This window comes from Simochromis diagramma, unplaced genomic scaffold (assembly GCF_900408965.1).
Source record: "Simochromis diagramma unplaced genomic scaffold, fSimDia1.1 OVJJ01000692.1, whole genome shotgun sequence".
NCBI classification, from domain to species: domain Eukaryota; kingdom Metazoa; phylum Chordata; class Actinopteri; order Cichliformes; family Cichlidae; genus Simochromis; species Simochromis diagramma.
In genome coordinates, this window is record NW_024387485.1 from 1,223,371 (window position 1) to 1,249,219 (window position 25,849).

The 25,849-nt window shown below is 43.3% G+C and overlaps 1 protein-coding gene across 6 annotated transcripts in view; it reads left to right on the forward strand.

Annotated features, from left to right (window-relative positions):
* The window catches only part of shank2b (SH3 and multiple ankyrin repeat domains 2b), a 305,670-nt gene that overhangs the window by 250,670 nt on the left and 29,151 nt on the right, over nucleotides 1–25,849 (forward strand). For 5 of the 6 annotated variants that reach the window (XM_040016691.1, XM_040016692.1, XM_040016693.1 and 2 more), the window contains 3 exons: nucleotides 24,381–24,516; nucleotides 25,523–25,603; nucleotides 25,714–25,722. In XM_040016691.1, coding sequence (XP_039872625.1) covers nucleotides 24,381–24,516; nucleotides 25,523–25,603; nucleotides 25,714–25,722 — 226 coding nt within the window. The remainder of the gene's footprint in view (nucleotides 1–24,380; nucleotides 24,517–25,522; nucleotides 25,604–25,713; nucleotides 25,723–25,849) is intronic. The other variant, XM_040016694.1, reaches the window with a different exon arrangement.

The window sequence follows — 25,849 nt, forward strand, 5'->3', positions numbered from 1 at the left end:
TGACCTTTATTATAATTATGAATTTATTTTATTTTCAGTTGCTACAAACGGGACAGACATGACTGGGGGATAAGACAGGGAGAAAGAATGAAAGAAAGAGAGGGAGAGAAAGAAAACCAAAGGGGAGAAGAGACGGTGAGAAGGGGGGGAAGAAAGAAAAAAAGAAAAAAGAAAAACAAACAAAACACCTGGATCACCTGTATGGAGAAAAAAAACAGAAGAGAAAGCAAACAACAAAGAGCAACATAATAAAAAAAAAACAGCACCATCACAATAAACTAGCTAGCAGTAGATAACAGTAGATACTAAATAATAAACGATATTGTGCAGCACGCAAGATAGACAGCGCACAATGTGCTTTGAGGCAGCAGCCAAGAAAGGTGTAGTCTGCGTCTGTGAACACCCGTGTGTACACCTGTGTGCATACCTGTGTGGATCAGCATGCTTGTATTCCAAAGGTTTCTCCATGTAACGATCTGCTAGGGAGTGTGGGGAGCCACAGCCCCGTCCACCAGGGTATGAAGCAGGTATGGAGGAGATCCAGGCCCCAGAGTACAAGGACCCGAGGAGGACCACCAAAGGGGGGGGAACCGTGCCACCAGGAGTGAGCCGGTACATACATGAGCGCCCAGCCCCAGACGACAAGGACCACCAACACACGATAAAAGTTAACGTGAGGGATTCTGGTGGTCAGGGACAAATGCAATCGCATAGCAGGATGCTATACACGGGCCAAACTTCAGTCAGGAGAACTGCGATTATTCATCCACAATACGAGGTTAGTTGTTAATATACTGCAACAACATGGGAACAGAACAGCTGCGAAAGAATTCAACATTAATGAATCAATGTTATGGAAGTGGAGGAAGCGCAGTTTTTGGCTTTCCCCATATTTCAAAAGTGCTTCAACTCTTTGCCATGACTGTCGCCTGCCATAATTTGCAGATGATAATGGTTTTAGCCGCTGCGATGCTTTCGACCAAAACAGGCGCAGCCTGATGACATCATCAACATGCGCTATCGCGATAGAACGATATAGTCAAAATCTCTATCGTTGGCCAAATTTATATAGTTTATATCTTATATCGTTTATATCGCCCACCCCTACTCTGGACCTTCCTCTTGTGCTGATGCAGATAAAAATAATCTTCCTTTGACTTTAGTTGTCCTGTTGGAAATGCAGATTAATAAAGAAGTAAAAAGAGATTCCCGGTTTTCCATTAAAAACTGAACACATGCTGTACTACTGACAGGATTACACTTGTGTCAGAAAGTTTAGGCAGTGCCATAAAGGGCTTCATTTTTTAAATTATATTTCATGTAATTCTACCATATAGTGAAGAAAAATCACATTTATTTCATAAGTTTCAAAAGCCTTTATGAACAAATAATAAAATGTTTAGCTTTTGTTATTAGCCTACCAAGGTTTTTGAATTGAATGAAATATTTGTGAAGGAGACTATTAAATCGTGATGTATTAGCCACTCAGTGGTATCCAGGTGTATCTTAAGGCATGGATAGTAGCTAAGGAGGTAGAGCAGAGCATCCATTAATCGAAAGGTGCAGACGACCAAGTCTGCATGCTAAAATGTCCTTTGGCAAGTTACTTTACTGTAGTTACTCTCTGATGTGTTCATCAGAGTGTGAATGTTAGATAGAAAATACTTATACTTGTATAACGTGCTTTCAGTACTTTTGAGTGGAAAAGTGCTGTATAAGAAGAACCAGTCCATTTACCTTTCACATTGTGTTCAGCTGAAGGGTGCGTCCAGGTGTTAGATCAGATGTGGAATTGGAGGACAAGTCTGACATGTGATGAGCTTTTTGCATGTCATTCATAGTACACTCCTCTTCAATGGATATGATTTTAAATTGCTTTGGTGCATCCACCAGGTCACCACTGACCTGGCTAGTCTTGGGTTCACATCTACTCAGTTATATGGAATTCTCAGCCATACGGCATACTCAACTAGAAATTGGAAAAAAGGAGAACTATAAGTTCGTTGGGGTTCTTCCCGGTGGATGAGAGGGTTTGTTCCCTGCGCCTTAGGGTCGGGGAACGTGCCTGACTGTCATCTGCGCTTATGCGCCGAGTGGCAGTTCAGAGTACCCAGCCTTCTTAGAGTCCCTGGGTGGGGCGCTGGAAGATGCTCCACCTGGAGACTCTGTTGTCCTATTGGGAGACTTCAATGCTCACGTGGGTAACGACAGCGAGACCTGGAGGGGCGTGATTGGGAGGAACGGCCTCCCTGATCTGAACCCGAGCTGTGTGTTGTTATTGGACTGAGGCAGTTAAACAACTCCTTGGTGGCAGAGCCACTGGTGTGGATGAGGTCCGCCCCGAGTTCCTGAAGGCTCGGGACGTTGTAGGGCTGTCCTGGTTGACACGCCTCTACAATGTTGCGTGGAGATCAGGGGCAGTACCCCTGGACTGGCAGACAGTCGAACCTCAGATACAGGAGGAACAATGCGGTTTTCGTCCTGGTCGTGGAACACTGGACCAGCTCTTTATCCTCTCAAGGATACTTGGCGCATGGGAGTTTGCCCAACCAGTCTACATGTGTTTTGTGGACTTGGAGAAGGCATTTGACCGTGTCCCTTGGGGTGTCCTGTGGGAGGTGCTACGGGAGTATGGGGTGTCTGGCCCATTGCTACGGGCCATTCGATCCCTATACAACCGTTGCAAGAGCTTGGTTCGCATTGTCGGCAATAAGTTGGACTCTTTCCCGGTGGGTGATGGGCTCTGCCAGGGCTGCCCTTTGTCACCGATTCTATTCATAATTTTTATGGTCAGGATTTCTAGGTGCAGCCAAGTGGCGGAGAGCTTTCACTTCAGTGGTCTCAGAATCTCATCTCTGCTTTTCGCGGATGATGTGGTTCTGTTGGCTTCATCGGGTGATGGCCTCCAGCTCGCACTGGAACGGTTCGCAGCCGAGTGTGAAGCAGCGGAAATGAGGATCAGCACCTCTAAATCTTAGGCCATGGTTCTCAGACGGAAAAGGGTGGAGTGCCCACTCCAGGTCGGGGATGAGTTCCTGCCCCAAGTGGAGGAGTTCAAGTATCTCGGGGTCTTGTTTGCAAGTGATGGGAGAAGGGAGCCGGAGATCGACAGACGGATTGGTGCTGCGGCTGCAGTGATGCGGACGCTGCACCGGTCCGTCGTGGTGAAGAGGGAGCTGAGTGTAAAAGCGAAGCTCTCAATTTACCGGTCGATCTACGTCCCTACACCTCATCTATGGCCACGAGCTGTGGGTAGTGACCGAAAGAACGAGATCGCGGATACAAGAAATGAGCTTCCTCCGAAGGGTGGCTGGCCTCTCTCTTAGAGATAGGGTGAGAAGTTCAGCCATCCAGGAGGGGCTCAGAGTAGAGCCGCTGCTCCTCCACATCGAAAGGAGCCAGCTGAGGTGGTTCGGGCATCTGACAAGGATGCCTCCTGGGTGCCTCCTGGGTGAGGTGTTCTGGGCATGTCCCACCGGGAGGAGGTCCCGGGGCAGACCCAGGACACGCTGGGGAGATTATATCTCTTGGCTGGCCTGGGAACGCCCTGGTGTTCCCCCGGATAAGCTAGAGGAGGTGGCTGGGGAGAGGGAGGTCTGGGCTTCTCTGCTTAGGCTGCTGCCCCCGCGACCCGGCCCCAGGTAAAATGGAAGAAGATGGATGGATGGAGAACTATAAGGCAAAAATACATGTAGGAGTATTCTTTTAGATGGAGAACCACATCTTCTACTTAATGGAACTAAGAAACTATGCATTTTTGTTTAGCCTGTGACGTCACTGTTGGTTGAGATGTTATCTCTCTTGCTCTTGTTCCATCCTTTGCACTGCTTCAAGGACTTTAGTCACATGAACTTTTAGCTGAGTACTGTCACCATGTGGTAATGCCAAAACATATAACCCCACCAGAAATGTAGCTAGTGTTGTGTTGTGTTGTTGTTGATCCTTTAGGTTATCCCTGTCATGAAGGCATAAGTCATAGCAGAAAAACAACTTTTATATTGAGAAAAAGAGCCATGAAAACTTTTGTCTGTGCTGTCATCCATGGTTTTTGTTTGTTTCTTTTTTTGCACTTTGTGTGTTATATTCTGATGGTTTTCCCTTTAAGCTAACTTTTCAACTAACCAACACTGACCCATGCAAAGAGTCATTGCCTTGGCACAACATGCTGCTGGCCGTTTGGAGTATTTTATGCGAGTGTGTCTATATTCCATATGTAAAGGTTGATTCTATCAAACGTTGGATGGCTGCAAATTTCCTCCAACTCAACGAGGGGAAAACTGAAAACCTTGTATGCGCTCCTGACAGATTTTTACCCTTTGGTCCTCTCTCAGTGTGTGTTGAATCCTCTATCAGGAATTTAAGTGTCACTTTTGACTCGACTCTCACATTGGATGGTCATGTTAAATCTCGGGTTCGGTCTTGTTTTTATCATTTACGAAATGTGGCTAAGTTAAGCCCTATTTTATCTCGCTCTGAACTGGAGATTGCTATACATGCATTTATTTTCTCGCGCTTGGACTGTTGTAACTCACTGTTTATGTGTCTAAGCAAAGGTCTCCTGGGTCGGCTGCAGGTTGTGCAAAACGCTGCAGCGAGGCTTCTGACCAAATCCTCCAAGTAATCACATGTGACACCGTTGCTATCACAATTACATTAGCTTCTTGTTGAATTTAGAGTCCATTTTAAGGTCCTGGTTATGTCTTTTACAGCTTTGCACGGACTGGCACCAGCTTACATCTCTGATCTTCTACAGCCCTATGTCCCTAGCAGGTCCCTGAGATCATCTGATCAGGGCCTACTTGCTGTACAACAAACCAAGATGAGCACTAAGGGTGATAAAGCTTTTGCCACTAGACTTTGGAACTCTCTCCCCCAAAGCTTAAGAACTGTAGACTCAGTAATTGTTTTTAAAAACCAACTCAAAACTCACCTTTTTATTGCTTTTGCTTAATTTTTGCCTGTTTTATTTGTTATGTTATGTGCTTTGTACTTTGTGATTCTGTCCTAGAAAGGTGCTATATAAATAAAATGTTATTTATTTTTATTTATTTTTATCCAAAGTCTCTCTTTTTGCATAAGGAGCAGGGCAAACATATACCAACAGAGCACCATAGGTTTCACATCAGGGATTTTGAACCTGTACTTGGTTGTCTGATTATCCTTCACTGATGTATTATGCAGTTTTTGCATATAGTTGTCAGTGTAGGCACTCGGCATTGTCTGTCTTCAATGCCGAGTGCCCCAAAGATTGCTCAAGTCTTAGACTTGAGTCTAGTCTTAGATACAGTTTAAATCCAAAGATCTGAAATGTGTTTATTATTGTAGAGAAAACCCTGCAGACCTCCTCTGGGCCATATAGTTCCTTTATTTTTGGTTTATTTTGAGTCATTTGCTCATCATCTGCTGCTCACTGGAGCTCTAAATCTGTTCCCTTCAAACACACAGTTTATCCTTTTTTTCACAGTGATGGTGCTCAGCTGTTTTAGGATATTATTTAGCCTAAGGATACCACTGGAAGCAGACACTTTCTCACGCTCCTGTCCAGACACACAAACACAAAAGGCTGTACAAACACATAAAACACAGAACAACTCTGACATGAATGATCAAGTTTTTATGGTCGTAGTACTTTTAATGCTACGATAACTTTATTACTAGAGGAGCAATTTTGTTTGCCGTGATGACTATATGAATTTTGCAGGTGTCAGTTTTGTTGGAAAATCTGTTTGCTTTGGCGACTCTGAACCGTGAGAGTACCACGAAACGTTTTCCGAACATCTCCGCCTTATTCATTTTATCGATTGCTTTTTGAAAGGGGGTTTTGTGGTGGTCCTTAATTCAGGGCAAGTATAAATGTATCAGTGAGACATGAAAAGCAAGAGAGCCGCTTTATTTGGTCAGAGGAATGGGATTGCTCAGGGATGTCTGATGACTTTATTGATTCAAATTTTAATATCCCCTGTTGGTATAAAAGTCACTACAAAGACTTTCATGTTCGGGTGGACTTAACCCTTTCAAACCTGAAGCTTTTTTAGCAGTAAGCTGGAACTAAAACAATGCCGTTCACATTCTCACTGTAAAGTAGTGCCATCCATCATCCATAATCAAGATTGTGTGGCTCAAACACAAGAAACAAAACCAGTGCTGATATTGATAGAGAGAGGCACGCCTGGAAGTTATTTCCTACTTCCAGCATAAACCGGTCTTTAAGTCTGACGTCATTAGCCGTGTCTGGGCCCAAACTCCGCTTCAGTCAAACGAACATCACTGAGAGTTACAAACTGTCTAAATTCTTTCATCTTTAATAAAATGATCAGCGTTGCTGCTTTACCAAGATTGTGTGGCGAGGGGCGATCGTGGCTCAAGAGTTGGGAGTTCGCCTTGTAATCGGAAGGTTGCCGGTTCGAGCCCCGGCTCGGACAGTCTCGGTCGTTGTGTCCTTGGGCAAGACACTTCACCCGTTGCCTACTGGTGGTGGTCAGAGGGCCCGGTGGCGCCAGTGTCTGGCAGCCTCACCTCTGTCAGTGCGCCCCAGGGTGGCTGTGGCTACAATGTAGCTGCCATCACCAGTGTGTGAATGGGTGGATGACTGGATGTGTAAAGCGCTTTGGGGTCCTTAGGGACTAGTAAAGCGCTATATAAATACAGGCCATTTACCAGGTGTAACTATGAAGTTTAACATCCAGGTATCCATGAAAACAGGATTTATTAAATGTAACAGAGGTAGAAGTTAGCAGGAAGGAAGGGAGGGGCCGTGCTAACACCTGCTGCTCTCTGGCAGCAGCACCATGCTCTCCCGTGTTTTAAATGCACCTTAGAACAAACTACACATGAGCGAGAGGAGGGAGGTAGTTTGGACCCGGAAACAGGGTTCATCATGTCATCACTTAGAGACCGGATGAGAAAGAAGCTGGCTGTGCATGTAGGAAAGCCTCATTCACATACAGTGATAAATGATGTAGTGTTCTGCAGATGTGGGCAGTATAGCCTCAGAAGTATATTATCATATTTCAAGGAAATTTGCAATGATAATATTTACAATGATATAGAAAAAAAAGCTGAACAATGTTTTTATGCAGCTTATAGTCAGCAACATTTATTAGTACTAATCAGATGTGGGGCATTTTCTAGCCGTATTTCAACAGTGAAGACATGTGGTCAGACTCAGACTGGGTCTACTGCCCTCAAGGCTTATGGCACCTGCTCATCCCACTGAGCTAAACCATCAGAATGCAAAGTGTCAATCTGGTGCCACAAGGTGCCAGCAGCAGCGTTGTGTTTTGACACATCAGCAAGTGCACCTCTGAGTGGCTCATTAAAAAAGAAGGTATTGGAGTTAAAGTCTAGACTTGAATCCAGTTGGCACGACCTTAAACAAACCTTTCATGCTTGAAAGGCCTCCAGTGTGGATGATCTAAAACAATTCAGCAAAGAAGAGTGAGCCAGCTTTCCTAATGTTATCCACTTATCAGAGACACTTGAATACAGTTTTGTTAAAGTGCAGCTATGTTTTCACACAGGTTTGGAATTTTTTTCTCTTAATAAATAAAATCATCATTTAAAAAGTGCATTTTTTATGTGTCTAATATGAAAATATGTTTGATGATCTGAAACATTTGAACAGCAAGTAGCAAACAAAGAAGACAAAGAAGCAGCAAACACAAAAACAAAAAGATACGAAGTGTATAAAAGTAGTGATCCTGCAGTTGTTGCATTTCCTCTTTTCAGAGTTTTAACAAACCCACAGGAGGCATAACTAGAGAGATATAATGCTAAGACCTGGGAGTGATGAATTAGACTTGTGTTAACCCAGAGTGAAGTTAAAGGGGAAAAGAAAGAGCCCACAGCTCCTCAGAGTGCAGCTCAGATTGCTTCGGCGTCTTTGTGTGTGTAGTTTGTTTGTACAGGGTTTGGAAGTACATTTGTGTTTTTTCCCACCAGGTGTTTCACTGTAGTGGATTATATTAGCCAGAAACGCAGTGTGTAATTCACGACCTATGTTTTTTCTGCAGCGACATTGAGCCAAATACTGAAAACAAGTCAAACATCACTTTTGGATCGACTGATGTAACAGACATTTGCTTAACTTTGTGCCGTTCTTTTGTTATCTTAACATGTGTTTGGACGCCTTATATTCAAGTAGGCTAATGAGTTCCTTTCCCTCATACACTCCTGTCACGTTACGCACACATGATGATGGCAGAGGAGAGAAACTATGAGAGAATCTGTGTGATTCTACATTACTAGAATACACAGTAGAGACTCTCAGGCTCTTAAAAACAAGGAGAACCAGCTGGAATAGGAAAAAGTTTGTGGCTTTCTGTATGATTCCCTGTTGTGCTTCACATTGGCTCCACAGTGGTAACAGCGGGACACATAAAAAGACATAAAGAGACATGATGTTTCTGGATTGTCTTAAACATAATGTCTGAGACTGATCAGAATTTGTTGATCAAAGGTCAAGGTCACTGTGACCTTACAAACCATAGCTCAGAATTAAACGACAAAGTTTCACACAAATGATTTTGTTCTGCCGAAACATTATCTGAGTACAGCCGTTGGCCGTCACCTAAAACAGGAACAGGAGAGAAACAGAAAGGGAGATAACGAAGGGATGATTCAGGGTCACCTTATTCATCCCTAACTATGAACTTTGTCGAAAGATTAGTCTGAAACCTAATTTTAACAGTACGGATGTCTCCCAAATCCAAACTGGAAGCTGGCTCCACAGTTTGAAGGATCTCCCTCCCACGTCTGAAAACTTTAGCAACCACATGGAAGCCTGCATGAGGAGAGTGAAGTCCTTTATTGGACCGGTACTGAAAAGTCACCCATATGCATAAGAATGAACAATAATAACAATGAATCTGGACAGAACTGCAAACTGACTAGTTGGGTAAATGCCAAATGGTCAAGTTCGTGTTTGTCTGGTGTTTTTGCTTTAACTCTAATCAAAATCATTCAGTGGAGAATTGCTCAGATAGGCACCAGTATGCACACAAACCCCACAAGTCAACACACAGGCGCACTAAAAAGAAAGTCACGTGATATTTAGTCTTAAAATAACGCTGGGAGGAAGCATCGTTGCCTATAAATAATTTATTTATAGGTACATCACACAAAGAGCAGCGTGCCTGAGCCCACATTGCTCAGAGAGCAGCTTTTTATTTCTGAAACAACTACAGCGCAGCCCACTATCAAAATATGGCATGAAAGTAAAACCTTTTAAGATGGCTGCACTGAGGCGAGAGAGAAAGAGGGATGAAATTTGGCAAAGCAGTTCATTGACAGAAGAAGCTCACTATCAAATTAAATCCGTATTTAAGAATGAGTGGTATGATCCATGCACCCCCGAACCTAAGCCGCAGATAGCGTTCTCAGTACCACTCCCACATCCAGTGACATCACACAGTAACCGTCGCTTAGCAACGGGAGAATGTTGGGCCTCGCTGTGTACACGGTGGAAATGCAGTTTTTAAGAGTAAAGCTTAGCAGAGCCTCGAGAGACTAAAGAGCAGTTTGCTGCTGAGTGCAGCGCCGCGGTTGGGGCTTTGTAGCGGTGGACTGGACCGGTGACGGCGCCAGCTCTGGGTCTCCTGGTCAGGACCGTGCACAGAGCGATCTCAGTCTGAAATCCTGGTTCAGCGTGACATCTTCAAACAGTTGTAATGCAGTCGGAAAATCCTTTTTGGGATTTAACACCCAAAAACACTGGCAGCGAATAGGGCTGGGCCATATCATACCGTTCACGGTAATACCGGTATAATGTTGGGCAACGATAAGAAAATGAAATATCGTGATAGAATATGGGTAAAACGCGCGTGCGCAGTGCCTTTGTTTTCATACGCACATGGCAGAAAAAGCATGGCGGCGACAGAGAATGAGGAGAGCGAAAGCGGATCGTTTGAACCAGAACTGGTTTGTAAAAATGCTGCAACTTCAGTGGTGTGGAACTGGTTTAGCTTTTGTCCGTGAGATACACAACAAAGCACTATTTTTGGTAGCGCATGCTAGCGGGCCGTCGTTATTACTGTGTGTTTTGGAAAATACGGCACACTTAACCCTGGAGAACCCATGGGGTCAGAGCCGACCCCATTGGTTTTCTAGGGTTAAAATCAATCCTTTGATTTTTCTGAAACTCGACAGAGCCTCTTATAATCCCGTGTGCCTTATGTATGAACTCTGGTTGTGTTTACTGACCTCGAAACGATTTTATGTACACGGCGCTCGAAAATCTGTCAAATGTTTTAGTACGACTTTGCTGAGCTACGAAGCCGCACCGCTTGATGGATTGTTGGAGCATTACGGCTATCGTAGGCAGGAGCCTCGCAGAGTGATACGTACTGCACCTCAACATGATATTACCCTATTGTGTGTGTATAACCTCTTTTTAAGTTTTGTGGATATTATACATGGTTATGCTGAGGATATGTTGGCCAGTTTCCACTGGAAATGCCTTTTGGTTAAACTGTCAGCGAGGAATTTGCACTGTTAATTTTTTATATAACTTTAATGCACATAAAAAACAGCTGCTTGTTTAAGTGAAAATACACTGATGTTTGTTTGTGTTTTTTGCACTAATAAAGTTGAGGAGTTGTAAAGTATTTTGTCTAGTGTCAATTATATCGTCAGTTATATCGTTATTGCAAATTTTCAAATGTATATCGTGATAAATATTTTTGGTCATATCGCCCTGCTCTAGCAGCGAACAATGTTTCCGGCTAAAGAGGATCCACTGATTGGATTTTCAGTCTACATAGATTTTGTTTGCAGCAATCAATGAAAATATCTTGTGCAGCTCCATCTTCGTCTAGGCGTATCACAGTTTTTGTGTCCAGTTGTTTTTCATGCTTACTAGAAGATTACATCTTCCTCCTATTCGCATTTACAAATCTCTACAAATGTCTGATTAGAGTCGCACACGTAGGAAGAATTAGGCCACCGCAATCCATTTTTTTAAAGTGTTAGAAGTCACAAAGATCCCAGCTTTAACTACCCTGGCATGCCAGATGGCTTGTTACGCAGTGCCAGGGGCGTGTCTAGAAGGGCTTAGAGTGTCCACCACGCTCTCTACTTTCATTTATTTCTGCAGATTTTAAGTTATGAATCTACTAGCATATGATCCGTATGATGCTTTGTTACTGTAGATAAAGCTGCCCAATAATAACGTTGTTTCAGTTCAGTGTTATCTGAACTGTCACTGTCCACGGTTTACATTGCTGTGGACAAACAAATGCCTTCTAGAGGAAATGAGTTATCTGGCCACAGTGACAGGAGCTTTGTCTGGAGCAGCTTTCAGTCCTAAGAACACTGCACCAGCTGTCATGGTGCTAGCATCATGCTCTGGGTCAGGCTAAGCGGGTGTGAGCTCAGGGTGTGATGCAAGCTTTGTTTGACTGCTTGGCTCTCCACCACCTGGGCAGGGTGGTAGCTAACACCGTACACTATCAATTAGTGTCCTCTCCGCTGCAAAACAGCTCAGCAACAGTTTGTCTTTCATCCTCGGGACGTAAATGTTGAACTGCAGTGACTGGAGTGAGTGTCAGTGTACCTGCAGTCAGAGTGGATTTCAGGGGGACTGGAGTGAGCCTGACCTTGTGTGGGTGTTTCCAGGAAAAATACAGTCAGCGTCGAGCTGATGTGCTAGGTTGAAGGCAGCAGGGCATTGCTGAACACACCGAGGTGCGTGTAGCATGTGTGTGCACACACGTATATGCGCTCTCATCGTCAGTTTGATATTCAGCTTCATGATTCAGAGTCGAGACTCTTTTAACTAGGACTCTGAGTCATCAGAGTAAAACTCGTCTCATCTTCTTTCAAACCTTCATTTGCTTCATGATGTTGTCCTGCATCTCTCGTACACGTGCGCACACACACACACACACACACACTTTCTGCCTGTATATTTCTGTGTTTAATGAGTCTGCTTTGATATACAGACAACAGCTTCCTACAAGGGGGGAAAACACACAGAATTCAGAGAGCTCTCACCCAGCCCTCAGTCTTACGTGAGTGCTGGGAGGTAAAGACGCAGAGGCAGATCAGGGTCCAAGTTTCTGTGAACGCTGCTGCTTTTAACATGATATGAAGATATGAAGGCAAGTGCACGTACATGCCACTGTGTGTGACTACCAAAAATAAGGCCACAAACTGCAGCTCCTCTAATGTCCACTTGAGACTAGTTAAAAAAACTAATTTCCTCACAGCAATAAAAAGCATTTTCATGTCCGGGTTCTCAAAACCAGTTTTAGTCTATCTGCACAGTTTCCCTTCCATAGCAACAAGGTGCAGCTGATTAGCTTTTCCACCTGTGCTTGGGTTTTCTCTGGACGCTCTGGCTCCCTTCTACATTCCAAAGAAAACCATCCATTCACTTCTGCTTATCCTTTTTCAGAGCCTACCCCAGCTGTCTTAGGGCGAGAGGCAGGGTACACCCTGGACAGGTCGCCAGTCTGTTGCAACCATTTGGGGTGGCTGTAGCTCAGGTGGTAGAGCAGGTCAGCTACTAACCCGAAGGTTGGTGGTTTGATCTCAGTCTGCTCCAGTCTGCATGCCAAATAACCTTGGGCAGATACTAACCCCATGTTGCTCTCCGATGCACCCATCGGAGTGTGAATGTGTGTGAATGTTAGATAGGCACTTACAAAAAGTGCTGGTATGATTGGGTGAATGAATTAGTTGTATAAAGCGCTTTGAGTGCTCAGAGTAGAAAAGCGCATTTGCACTATGGGCAATTTAAAGTTTCTAGTTAGCCTATACCCACTGACTGCATGTCTGTGGACTGTGGAGGAAGCTGGAGTACCCAGAGAGAACCCAAGCTAACTCCACAAAGAGGGTCTCAGGACCTCCTTGCTGTGAGGCAAAGGTGTTAACCACTGTGCTGCCTGATCCTGTTGCAGGATGTCATCTTAAATGTTGATACTAAATTAGCCAAGGATGTAAGGTAGATAAAGTGCTTTAGGTGTATAGAATTAAGTATGCATGAATAGCTTCTACTATTATGGCCAGTATACCCTTACTGGCCACCATACCAGTATGGGTGTACTGGTTTGCTTGCCAAATACTGCAAGATTTATTTGCACACTTACAATTAATCATTTTCAGAAGTACTGCCGTCACTGGTCTCCTTTTGTTTTCTCTATAAAAATCACCTCCAATAACATTCACACTGTAACTAATACTAACATGGCCTACCTTTACAGCAAAAAGAAGCAGTTTTTGGACTGAAACAGTGACACTGAAACCTGTCACATGTCAGGTCTTTCAATCACAGTTATTGAAACATTGCTGAGATTCAACTTTTCCGCAGAATTGAACCTATTTTGAACCAGAGCCTGGCCGACACTGGCCTGATGGGGAGAGTGCTTACACGGATGTTTAGGGAATAAAAGAATCTGAGCTTAATATATAAACCAACAGTCAGAACAAATCGTCTGTTTATATTTTGTGTTTCTGAAAAAAAGTATATAATGAAATATATAATATATTATAATAAATATGAAATCATATAGTAATATATAAATATATTAATATGCTGTTTCACATATAAATATTTTGATGAAATATTATTTAATAAAATGGAGATATTAAATCACCAAACATTAATAGTGTTATCAGTTTTAAAATCCTGTGTTGGTCGGACTCTAATATGTAGTACAAGTACAATGATGTTAGTGCTACTGCTGCTGGCTGACCCATAGGCTTGATCATGGATGTTTTCCAGTTGTTGTTGTCAGATACTGTTCATCAGCTGGAGGGCTGCTTCTTCTTTTGTCCTCTACTGGTCCAGCTTCTTGGGATCTTTTAAGGACACGCTGCACACCATGCCAAGATTTAAGTTTTTAGCTAATAGTTCTTTGAGAATCACCTAACAAGGTCCGTTTTATTTAAAATGTCTACACTGTGTTATCTTTGGCATTTTTCATAGATTCAACTAAAGAAATGGGAACAAAATGTTTCTTTTTGCAGCAGGGCTGTAGTAACAAAGTGTTACAGTGTAGCACTTTGAATATTGTTCAAGAACAATTTAAAAACATTGAAGAAAGTCTAGTTCCTTGGAAGCAAGACATAAAGAAATGAGGACTGACTGCAGTATGTGTACGTGTGTGCCAAGTTTGGTTGTTCGACTCCAGGTTGTGTAGGGCGCGTTTGCAGACTGACAGTCAGAGATTTGGTGAATTAAAGTGAGATATTGAAAAAGGAAAGTACAGTATTTCATAGTTAGCTACTTGTCATGATCCCCGCTTCTTCACTGTTGCTAGTCATTTGATCCTAGCTTGCATTCAACCTTAACTTCCTCTTTTTGGTTCAGTCAAGGACATAAAGCTGCTGCCGCTGGACTGCGATGGCCCTGAGCTTTTTAGAAGGGACAATGTTATGTCCAGGTCCATCAGCATGTCATGTCCTTTCATGTCTGCTGCTGATTTGTCTCTGTTTACACACAACTGCTCAGAGGTTTTTGATGCTACAAGAAAAATGGTCCGCAAGTAGTTTTTATTTTTAATTTAGTTCCATCAACCACCTCCCTTACTGCATGTATAAAATTATAAACACGAAGCTTTTGCACACTACTGTATATACAGTGAAGACAAGTCAGGTGACCTCAGTGAGGGCCTGTTAATCCCTGCCTACTCCGGCATCTGGATTAGTCGGGTGACATCATATCACGGTCTGCACAGGTCAGATTATAATTGGTTAATCAGATTTGTGGCTGTCAGTAAGTGAGGCAGCAATACTTACATTAGAAGAGATTGGATTGGGCGATCAGAGCTCGGGGCAGCCCGTGTACAGCTAAATGGTCTGGATGATGCCTAATGGTTATGATAATGATAATGACTTCTAAATAGGCCCTTCTGCTTGATCTGCTGCCTTTTACATGCGTATTATATGGAGGCTCTGATTTCCCTGAGTGTTTTGCATCCATATGTGATGTGTTTGGCTGCTTGTGTGTGTTTGTGTACCAATGATTAAACTGCTAATTTTACAGCCATAAAGCTGCTGCTTCGTTGCTGTTTTCCTGGAGTGTTTTGCCAGTTTATGGTCTTCCGATTTCAAATCTCTTTTGTGTCTTTTTCCATGTAAGAGGACCAGAAAGAACACTATTCACTCTTCTTCTTCTTTCTCTCTCACCTGTGCCCTTTCGGGGTTGCCACAGGGGATCATCTGCCTCCCTCTCACCCTCTGCACATCCTCCTTCACTACATCCATTCATCCTGTCTATGGTGTTTTTCTCCTGACTGGAAGCTTTTGACCAATATATTCACTATTCCTCTTCTGTACATGACTATACCATCTCAGCCTCGCCTCTCTGGTCACTCCGAATAAAAATCTTGAACTGTGCCACCTCCAGCACAGCCTGCTGTCTTTTTGTTAATGCCACCGTCTCCAAACCAAACATCAGAGTGCGTCTCACTACCAACTAAACCTTCCCTTTCACTCTTGCTGCTGCGTTTGTGTCACAAAGCATCCCTCACTATCGTCTTTGCCTCTCTTGTGCAATGTCCATTAAGCATAAGATAGTAGTGTTACTATCTTATTTAGCCCGAGACACAGTAAAAAAGCTGCTGTGTTGTATTGTAGCAGTTGCCCGAACCCCCATGAGTCGTCCCCAGTAAGGACATGTGAAAATGCAGAGTTTCACACACACTTTTGTTTTTCACACTTCTTTATCCACACTCTTGTACTCTTTGTTCCTGGCTGCCACTCACTGCTGATTGCTGAGCTCACTGCTGAGGAGAGGATAATTAGTTACACCCAGCTGGTGCACCAAAACCAAAACCATACTGCGCACATTCATCTTGCACTGCTGGATTCCAGTATGCAGTGGATACCTGGCCATGGGAAGGTGTTTAGCTCAAACTTGCAGCATACACCTGGTGGTTGGGTCAGCTCGAGTGTGATTAGCATGTTTACGTCTGCCCAAATGAAACAGATCAAGGTAGAAAACAAGTTCACTTTATTCTGACTAAAGAGCTCAGGTGTAAAAACAGCCTCAGAGACGTACATTCAGAATACTTATATGTAAGTAAAGCTATTACAGTAGAGCTTCAGTAGGGGAAATTAATGACCTACTCCTTCTTTTTTTATTTTAATTCTATAATATTTTTATATATATTATCTTTTTTTTAAGATAATATATGTGATTATACAGGTTTTTTTAAACCAAGCTCAATTTGTCTGATTTTTCTGGTCCAAATAAACAGATCTGACCAATCGGAAGACTGCATTTAGCAACAAGTGCACTCATAGCTCAAATCGCACACTGGTACCAAATATACTGTATTTTTTGGACCATAAGGCGCATTAAGCAAAACCAAACAGTCAGATAAGTCAAACTTTATTCAACTCATTCTTCTTGCTTCCTCCACTTCCGTACCATTGATTCATTAATGTTGAATTCTCTGCAGCTGCTCTATTCCCATGTTGTTGCAGTATATTAATGACTAACCTCGTATTGTGGATGGACTATCTCAGTTGTTCTCCTGTACGTAGCACATCACTATATATACCAGGTAGCCCAACTTCAGTAACCCTACAAACGTCACTGCTGTTTAGTTTTCTGTCTTCATTTATGTTGGAAGTGATAGCAGAGCTGTACGTTTGAATTCTTTCAGGAATCAGTCAGAACATGCTATATCATGTTTAGGTGGAAACTAGTGAGCTAACTTCCTGCTAACTCTGTTACATTTAGTAAATTCTGTTTTCATGGATGCCTGGATGTTAAACTTAATTGTTACACCTGGTAAAGCAGCAACGCTGATCATTTTATTAAAGATGAAAGAATTTAGACAGTTCTTAACTCTCAGTGATGCTGCAGTGTTCGTTTGACTTTGAGACCTGAAGTGACGGAGTTTAGGACCCAGTTCTGGCTCACTGAACTGATTCTTCTGCCTCCTCAGATGTGTTCCCAGTTCTGCCAACGAGAGCTCAACTGCCCCACTGACATCCTGATATATGTATGAAAGCAATCGTAATACAGCTTCAACTGCTGGATCAAACCATGCAATTCTTCCTGTGAACTGGGTGAACCACAATCTCTGTTTCTTCCTTTTCTCTAAATGTTTTTTGAGGAACTTTAGGACCAGCACATCATCACTTCATGTCAACCTAATTTTTGTTCTTTTTTCTGAGGACGAATTCTCTGCAAAACCGCAACAGTGTGTGTAGATTTGGATCCGTAAAATTCAGAATTTTGTGCTGTTTTTATGCACTGTGTTTAGTTTGTAATGTCCTTAAGTATAAGAATAACTTAATTGATCCAAGAGGGAAATTCATGTGTCTGTCATAGCTCACCTGCTATTTGTATGGGTATTAAAAAGCCTGATGGCTGTGGGTGCAAATGATTTTCTGTATCTCTGTGTTTAACAACAGTAGGAGAGGAGTTTTGCAGTACTGATGTTTTCTGTTCCATAAAGATGTTGTAAAGCGGGTGATCAGACTTATTCAGGATGGCTTCTAATGTCTTTAGGATGCATCTTTCCACCACCTACCCCAGCATGCCCAGCCTGGCTCCAATTACAGAGCCAGCCTTCCTCACTAGTTTGTCCAGTCCTCTTGTAGTCTTACTTCTGTTGCTGCATAAACAGCAGACCCCAGCATACAACAGCACATTTGTCACCATAGACTGATAGAACATCTGCAGCAAGTTACTCCAGATGTCAAGAGATCTTTGTTTCCTTAACAAAAGGAGGCAACGATCATCAAATATAATTTCCTTTGTCTTAGAGGTGTTCACTATGAGGTTGGTTTTGTGACTCCAGTCGCTGAAGGCTTTTACAAGATCCCTATATTCAGATTCCTGTCCATTTCTGATGCACGCCACAATGGCAGGGTCAGCCAAGTATTTCTGGATTTGGCAGGACTTGTATTTGTATTTGAGTTGTATTTGAAGTCTGCTGTAAACAATGTGAAAAGGAACACCCAGGACAGTCCCTCGTCAAGCCCCCATGCTGCTCATTCATGTCCCAGAGACACAGTTACCCAAACTGACAAACTGTGGCCTTTCTCTTAGGTAGTCTGTAATGCAGAAAACAGAGAAGGAATCTACTCGCATCTCTGTGAGCTTGTCTTTTCGGTTGGATGGTATTGAAAGGACTTGAAAAATCAAAGAACATAACTCTCGCATGAGCGCCAGATTACTCCAGATGAGCTAGGGCTCTGTTTGCATGCAAACTGCAGAGGAAGTTTGTCTTTGATCTCAAGTCTCAGTCGGTGAAGAATCAGCCAAGTTTTTCATGATATGCGATGTGAAGGCCACGGGTCTATAGTCGTTCAGTTCGGGTGGACGCTTTATTTTTGGTACCGGCACAGTACGGGATGTTTTCCACAATGTCGGCACCTGCCCCAGTTGTAGGGCTTTCGTCGCTTTGGCTCTCGACGAAGGCCGTCGCACTTTTCTCCTCTCTCTTTCCCTTATCTTCCCTGCTTAGCTTCTGTGTCTTTGTCTAGTTTCATCTATTTTCTACTCTTGCCCTGGTACACTCTCTCACAGTCTGTTCTCTAAAACCTAAAAGAGGAACTATGAATTTGATCAACTGGTCCCTGAATGCAATTGACACCCTCTTCTCAATGAGAAGCCTGGGCTCGGGTGAGCCTGAGTGTCCTGGAGGGACGTTCCCTGCTGGATAGACGATGGATGGGTGGCATAACTGGAGGGTCGTGTGCCTGGCGGGACTGTCGATCGAGGACGTTGAAGATATCTACCTTTTCGGAACCATGATAACAGGGTTCTTGCTGATCGGAGCTGGCTTGGCCCTGGCTAATCGAAGATTAAAGAAAGCGGAATCGGCTGTTCAAAACCCCACAAGGCTGCCCGTTGGGATTGAAACGATGGGACGAGTCGTGAGTTCTCAAAATGGGCTCATTGAGCGCAGCACGGATAAGATCTTGGAGAAGCTTACGGCTGCCGTGAACACTCAGACTAAGACTTCTGAGCGAAAATTGGATAACATCTTGGAGAAACTCACAGCGGTCGTGAGTTCTCAGAATTTGCTCTTTGAGCGCAAGAATGATAACATCATGGAGTGTAAGATGGATAACATCTTGGAGAAGCTCACGGCTGTCCAACGGGAGATTGAGAGACCAGTGTCGGACTGCTAGAACAGCTTTGAAATTTACATGAGTTGTTCGCACTAAAGTAAAAACCACCATCATTTCATGCGGCTACCATTTTGGCGCCAGCTGTGGTCTCAAGGCTGGAGCTGAACATAACAAATTCTCACCCTGATAACCGACTGTGTTTAGACTGTTCCCCCCATTCCATGCAAGGCCACCTGGGTCGGCTGGAAGACTGTTTACTTAGCCTGGCAGGGCGAAGGACACTATCAGCTAACTCAGGACACACACACGCATACGCATACACATACACACACACATACACTGATACACACTCATCCCCCTCCCTTTTCAAACGCCTTCGATGCTTGTTCCCTCCCGGGACAGATGGCGGGTCGACTGGACCAACACAGACATGCTGCAGGACCGGATGCGCTGTCTACACCGGCTCTCTCTTACCCTTACCCGCCCCTGTTGCTTGTCTTGTGTTTCTGTAGTGTATTGACAGTCATGTGCTTTTTGTGCCCAGGTGTTTTTTCTGTTCTCAAACTGTTCTCCCATTAGGAGCTCAGTCTGAGTGGAGTTTTTTTTCTCCTCCTCTCACCTCATGTTGTGTATTTTCGTTGTTTTTCCTACCAGCCTACCTCGCTGACATGTCTTCCCAATGTGATGTTTGTGTAAAGTTTGGTCAGAAGGTAGCGTGCTGCCTGCTGTAATCTATAATTTCCTTCTGGATTAATAAAGTGTTCTGATTCTGATTCTGATAGACTTAGAGGTTGACACAGTTGGGTAGCACCGTCTTTAAGCAGCCTTGCAGACACACCATCTGGGCCATCAGCCTTCCCAGAGCATAGCCTTCCTAGCTGCAGTCTCATCCCTCTCACTGTGCAGATAAAGGAGGAGGCACAGGTGTAAGAGGGGAAGTAGCTGCCATAGTAGAAGTGCAAAGCGAGGTGGAGCTGTGGTGGAAAAGCACACTTGTGGAGGAGAATTAGGAAAAGAAGATGGAAGAAGAAGACAGCTCCCATAGCTAGAGCAAAGACTTTAGATTTTATCTAGAAAACCAAATGCTTTCATGACTGCTAATTCTGGTTGGGTTTTTGACCTAGAGCTGGATTCCAGTTTGACCAGTTAAATAAAACTGACTTTCTTATTAGCTTACCTGCTAACAGAGACAAATTGCTTGATGCCAACATAGCAATTAGCTGGCTAACCTTAGCTTGCTTGCTTGCTATGATATAGTGTTTAATTTTGTACAAACATGAGGCAAATGAGTCACTCGACACAATCCTTGTTCTTCTCTGGTGCTCCAGAGCCAGCTGGAGGGTGACCAGGTGAAGACCTGCTGCAGCTATGCTGAGCTCAAAGAAGTCACGGAGCAGAACAGGGCCCCGTTAGAATAGAATAGAATAGAATAGAATAGCCTTTATTGTCATTGTACAGAGTACAACGAAATTGGAGTGCCACTCCCTTGGTGCAAGATTCAATAATAAATATAAATGTAAAATATAAAAAGTACAAAAAACCCCCCCAAAAAACAAAAACAATCGTAAGTACTCAAACAATAGTATGTACAATATATACAGGATAGCAGCATTAATATAATGACAGTATGAATAGCAGCATAATATAATGACAGCGACGGTATGGAATAGGTTCAATTGTTTTTGTGCTTATTTACTACGGTGATAGCTCTGGGAAAGAAGCTATCCCTGAATCTGTTTGTCCTGGTTTTATGTGACCTGTACCGTCGGCCTGACGGTAATAGTTCAAACAGTTGGTTGCTGGGGTGAGAGTGGTCCTTGATGATATTGCCAGCTCTGCTGAGGTACCGAGAGTTTGCAGTGACCTCCAGGCTGGGCAGAGAGCAGCCAGTGATCTTCTGGGCTGTGTTGATGACCCTCTGCAGTACTTTCCTGTCTGCAGCTGAGCACCCTGCATACCATGTTGTTATGCCGTACGTTAGGATGCTCTCTATGGTGGCTCTGTAAAATGTCACCAGCAGCCTCTCCTCCAGGTTGTTCCTCCTGAGCACTCTCAGAAAGTGGAGACGCTGCTGGGCCTTTTTAACCACCGCTGTAGTATTTGCAGTCCAGGAGAGGTCATCAGAGATCTGCACGCCCAGAAACCTCATGGAGCGTACCCTCTCCACACAGTTCCCGTGAATGTAAAGTGGGGCCGGGTCTGCTCTGCCCTTCCTGAAGTCCAAGATAAGTTCTTTAGTTTTCGTGGTGTTCATTTGGAGGTTGTTAACTGAACACCACTCAGTCAGTCTGTTGACCTCATCTCTGTAGTCCGACTCATCCCCCCTTGAGATGAGTCCAACCACTGTGGTGTCATCCGCAAACTTTATGATGGTGTTTGAGAGATGGGTAGGGGAGCAGTCGGATGTGTAGAGCGTAAACAGGAGGGGACTCAAAACACATCCTTGTGGAGACCCGGTGCTGAGTGTGATGGTGCTGGACAGGTGGGGGCCGAGTCTGACAGACTGTGGTCTATTTGTCAGGAAGTCCTTGATCCAGAGGCAGATGGGGTGGAGAGTCCCAGGTGAGACAGTTTCTGGACCAGGATCTCCGGGATGATATGATTGAATGCTGAGCTGAAGTCCAGAAAGAGCATTCTCACATAGCTTCCTCGGTGCTCCAGGTGACTCAGCGCAGTGTGGAGCGCTATGGTGATGGCGTCCTCAGTGGATCGATTTGTCCTGTAGGCAAATTGGTGGGGGTCCAGAGTGGGAGGCAGACCAGCCCTGATGTGCTGACAGACCAGTCTCTCAAAGCACTTCATCACTACAGGCGTAAGTGCAACAGGCCTGTAGTCATTTGGGCTGGCCACAGCTGTCTTCTAGCACCTACAATTCAAGGCAGTGGAGTTGGAGTCCATCCACAGAAGAACAGATGTAGATGTGATGATCTGAGGAGTTTGGAGGCTCAGTTGACATCTTGGGGTGTTTGTGATATGATTGTGTTTAGTTGTTAGGTATACATCAAAGTATCATCAGTGTGATTTTACAGATACAGTGAAATAGGTAGTGTAAAAATCCTAACATAACTTATCACTATTTAATCAACATTTCAAAATCAGACAAGATATATTTGCATATTTTACATATTTTACAAAGTTTTGAACACTTTTAACATAGTAGAGTTACTATTGCTGCTTTTGCTTATAGTTTAATGTTCAGTGAGAGAAATCTAGTCGGTTTTGTGCTTGAACAAGTGCATAAAAGTCAGGTTCACTATCCAATTATTCTCTTCCACTTAACCTTATCAGGATCACCTACTCCAGCTACCATAGGGCAAGAGCTGGGGAACACCCTGGCACAGTGCTAACACAGAGAAACAGATAACAACCCCACCGCCATGCTGCCCCATGGCTCGGTGTCTTAGGTGGAAATATAAAGGTCAAAATCCATCACTGGGAATGTTTACTAACATATAAAGCTAGCCATCTTCTGGGCATCTCTCTTGATGTATGGAACGTTCTCCTCTTTAACAGAAGAATGAAAATCCAGCACTGATACCGACTTAAAGTGCTCGATAACAAATTGCAACAAACTGTGATTCAGTACTCTTGCCCTGATGGAGTTAGCGGTTTTGGTATAATAATACAATCCACTTTAAAAGTCCAACTTTTTTGTACAGCCACCATCACAGCTGTGTCACAGACATCACAGCTTTCCTCCAAGAACAAAAAGTCCAAATTGTTTCTTTGTTTTTAATTGAAGCTTCAGATTTCTCACCGTGTCCTTGTGCCATTGTTATATGAGCTGATGTTTATGACGTATACATGGAGAAACATAGAGGGCAGCAGCCAGGCTCCTTTATGAATATTGCAGCTATGAAGATTTTGTTGATTCCTTCAGCTGCTTATTTTGAAAATTGTTAATCAATTTCCTGGTTTCATTGTCTTTTATTTGGACGTACAGAGGTGTAAGAAGTCTGTTCTCTTGTCTGTCACTGTTATGTAGAAGGAGATTGTACAACTCTGGCCTGTACGTTGCTGTGAAATAAAGTATTTGTCCTTTCCTGAATGTTTCAGATCATCCAACTAGCTTTAATATACATTAAAAATAACCCCTGTGAATACAGAATGATTATTTAATTCATTAAGGTCAGTTTTCATGATTCAGCAATAAGAAAGAGATTTTGGCAAAAATTGGCAAGATGTCAAAAACATCTTGATCATCACCGAGACTTTTGGGGAAATTATCTGTGACAAAAGTCACCGAGACAAAATGTAAACTTTTTGGAGGTTTTGGACGAGCTACATCCAGATGAACAGAATCAACCTTTTGGGATTTACTTACCTGGATGATTGAGCATGCATCAAGACACTTTGATTAAGGCTAAGTGTAAACAGAATTGTATGCAACCCGTAGGTGAACCCTGGGTAATTACCAGGATTTGTATCTTGTTTTCTCATGACAAGCGTTTATCCACAAAGCTCAATATTTTGCTTTCAACAGAATTTTGTTCCAAAGGTGTTTGAGTGGTTTTTGTAATTATGTGATCTTTGCAGATTCCAAATCCTAAAGCAACGTAGCAACAGTCCTAAATTTCCTTCATTTAGACAGCTTCTCGGTTTGCAGACTAACACAATATTTTTCTGCTCCATGCGTCTCAAAGCTGCTTTTATAATTCTATGAAAGTTTTTGTGATCGAGGAATGGTTCACACCAGCCGGTCTTTCAACAGTCATGGCCAGAGGTTTTGACAACGGCACAAGTTTGTTTTTCATGCACTTTGCAGGTTTTAATTTAGAACATTATATACACGTTTCTATGATATTGTGAAGAAGAATTACAAGGATTTAATATGTTTCAAAATCTTTTAATGGCAAATAAATAAATTAGTTTTGGCCACAGCTGTAGAGAAGATCAGTGCTGGTCAGTCACTGAACTTTGTACATCTTCATTTATGTCCTTAGACAGAACATCTGACTCAAACTAGCTCATGGCACAGTTGTTAGCACAGAGACTCACTCGCTTTAACTGCCTGAAATATGTCTACACAGTGTGTTCAATAAAAATACATTTTAGTAACGTTTTAAATCAAACTAGTGGATGTGGTGGCTGGAGAGACAGTTTACCAGTCTGGTTGGTTTCCAGTAGAAAATGATGGTTTGCACTGTGAAGCCATACTTGCACTTTTCACAGTTTCTTTTGTATTGAATTTTGCATCTTCAGATTTAAATGAGCAGCAGTTTTCTCCCACACAAAGCTGAGGTGTCGGTCCAGTGTTTACATGTTTGTGCTGTTCATAAATACGCAGTTAATAACATGAGCAAAGATGCAGGATAAGAAAACTTTTGGTTTGTTTGTGGCAGGTGAACCAGGACAATGTGGTGAAGGTGGGCCATCGACAGGTGGTCAACATGATCCGCCAGGGAGGCAACCGGCTCCTGATTAAGGTGGTGACAGTGAGCCGGAATCTGGACCCCGAGGACACAGCACGCAAAAAAGGTACAGAGACTGAAAATGGCTGCCAGTCGTGTTTAGACATGGATTCGAGAATATAATCGTCATGAGGTGCTTCAGCTGAGGAGCAGCAGAGCACAGCTGTAGCATACAGCCTGCTGTAGTACAGTGCTGTGTGAACCTGATCACAGATGTACCTCCTGTATTAAAATATTAAAGTGACACACTGACTGATGATTTAGTTCACTATTATCTGTATAGCTAGAAGAAATCTCAGCGCACTATGTGTTGTAAAGCAAATCCTCTTTAATATCCAAACATCCATCCATTTGCTCCCACTTTTCCAATTCAGGGTCCCGGGAGGAGCTGGAGCCTATCCCAGCTGTCACAGGGCATGAGGCAGGGTGCACACATATAGAGACAGACCGGTCACGCTCAGATTCATACCTACAATAAATTTATAATCACCAGTTAACTAATGTGTTTGGACTGTGAGAGGAAGCTGGAGAGACATGGTGAAAACATGAAAACTCCAAGCAGGATCTCCTTGATGTGAGGTCACAGTGCTAGAGACCAACAGAGGTCAGCTAGAGGTCAACAGGAAGAGACCTCCAACAAAGCCATTATCAGGGAGGTCATCTACTGAAACTGGTTGGGGGGGAAAGAAGGACTGTGTAATAATACCCCTCAAAGACCATGAGAAACCGGACCAACTCTGTGCTTAGGATACAAACAGCAAACACGAGAGGTCAGACCAGGTGGTTTTAATACAAACTAGACAAAATCTACACATGGAAATAAGCAAACCTTTAAATGTTTGTCAAAAATCTCTGATCAGAATATTGCTTTTGTCTCTGTGTTGTTCTGATACTCTATTATATTTTCCTATCATCAGAAAATATTTCTAATTTGATCCTTTTCCCTCAGTGAAATTTTTTTTCCCCATCACTCGACTGATCGATTAAAGATTTTCCTGAAAAGGTGTGACGCCTCCAGATCACTGCAGATGACCTGCCTGCTTTTGGTCACATGTCTGTTTCTCTCTGCTCAGCTCCTCCACCTCCAAAGAGAGCCCCCACCACAGCCCTGTCAATGCGCTCAAAGTCGATGACGTCTGAACTCGAGGAACTCGGTAAGAGCTGCAGTTTTGACTTTGGTAACTCACAATGGCAAATGGGAGCAAGTGTCTCACAGAAGATCTTTTTTGTACCTCTTTCTCATGGTTGGTTAATCTCTCAATAGTGGATAAAGGTAAGCAGATAATGCTGTATAACCTTCTGCCATCCATTTTGCCCAACTGCATATTCATTTGCTCACAGTGGCTGATTGAGGCTTTCGTTCAGACTAATGCAATATGCGTTTCCATCATCTGGTCACT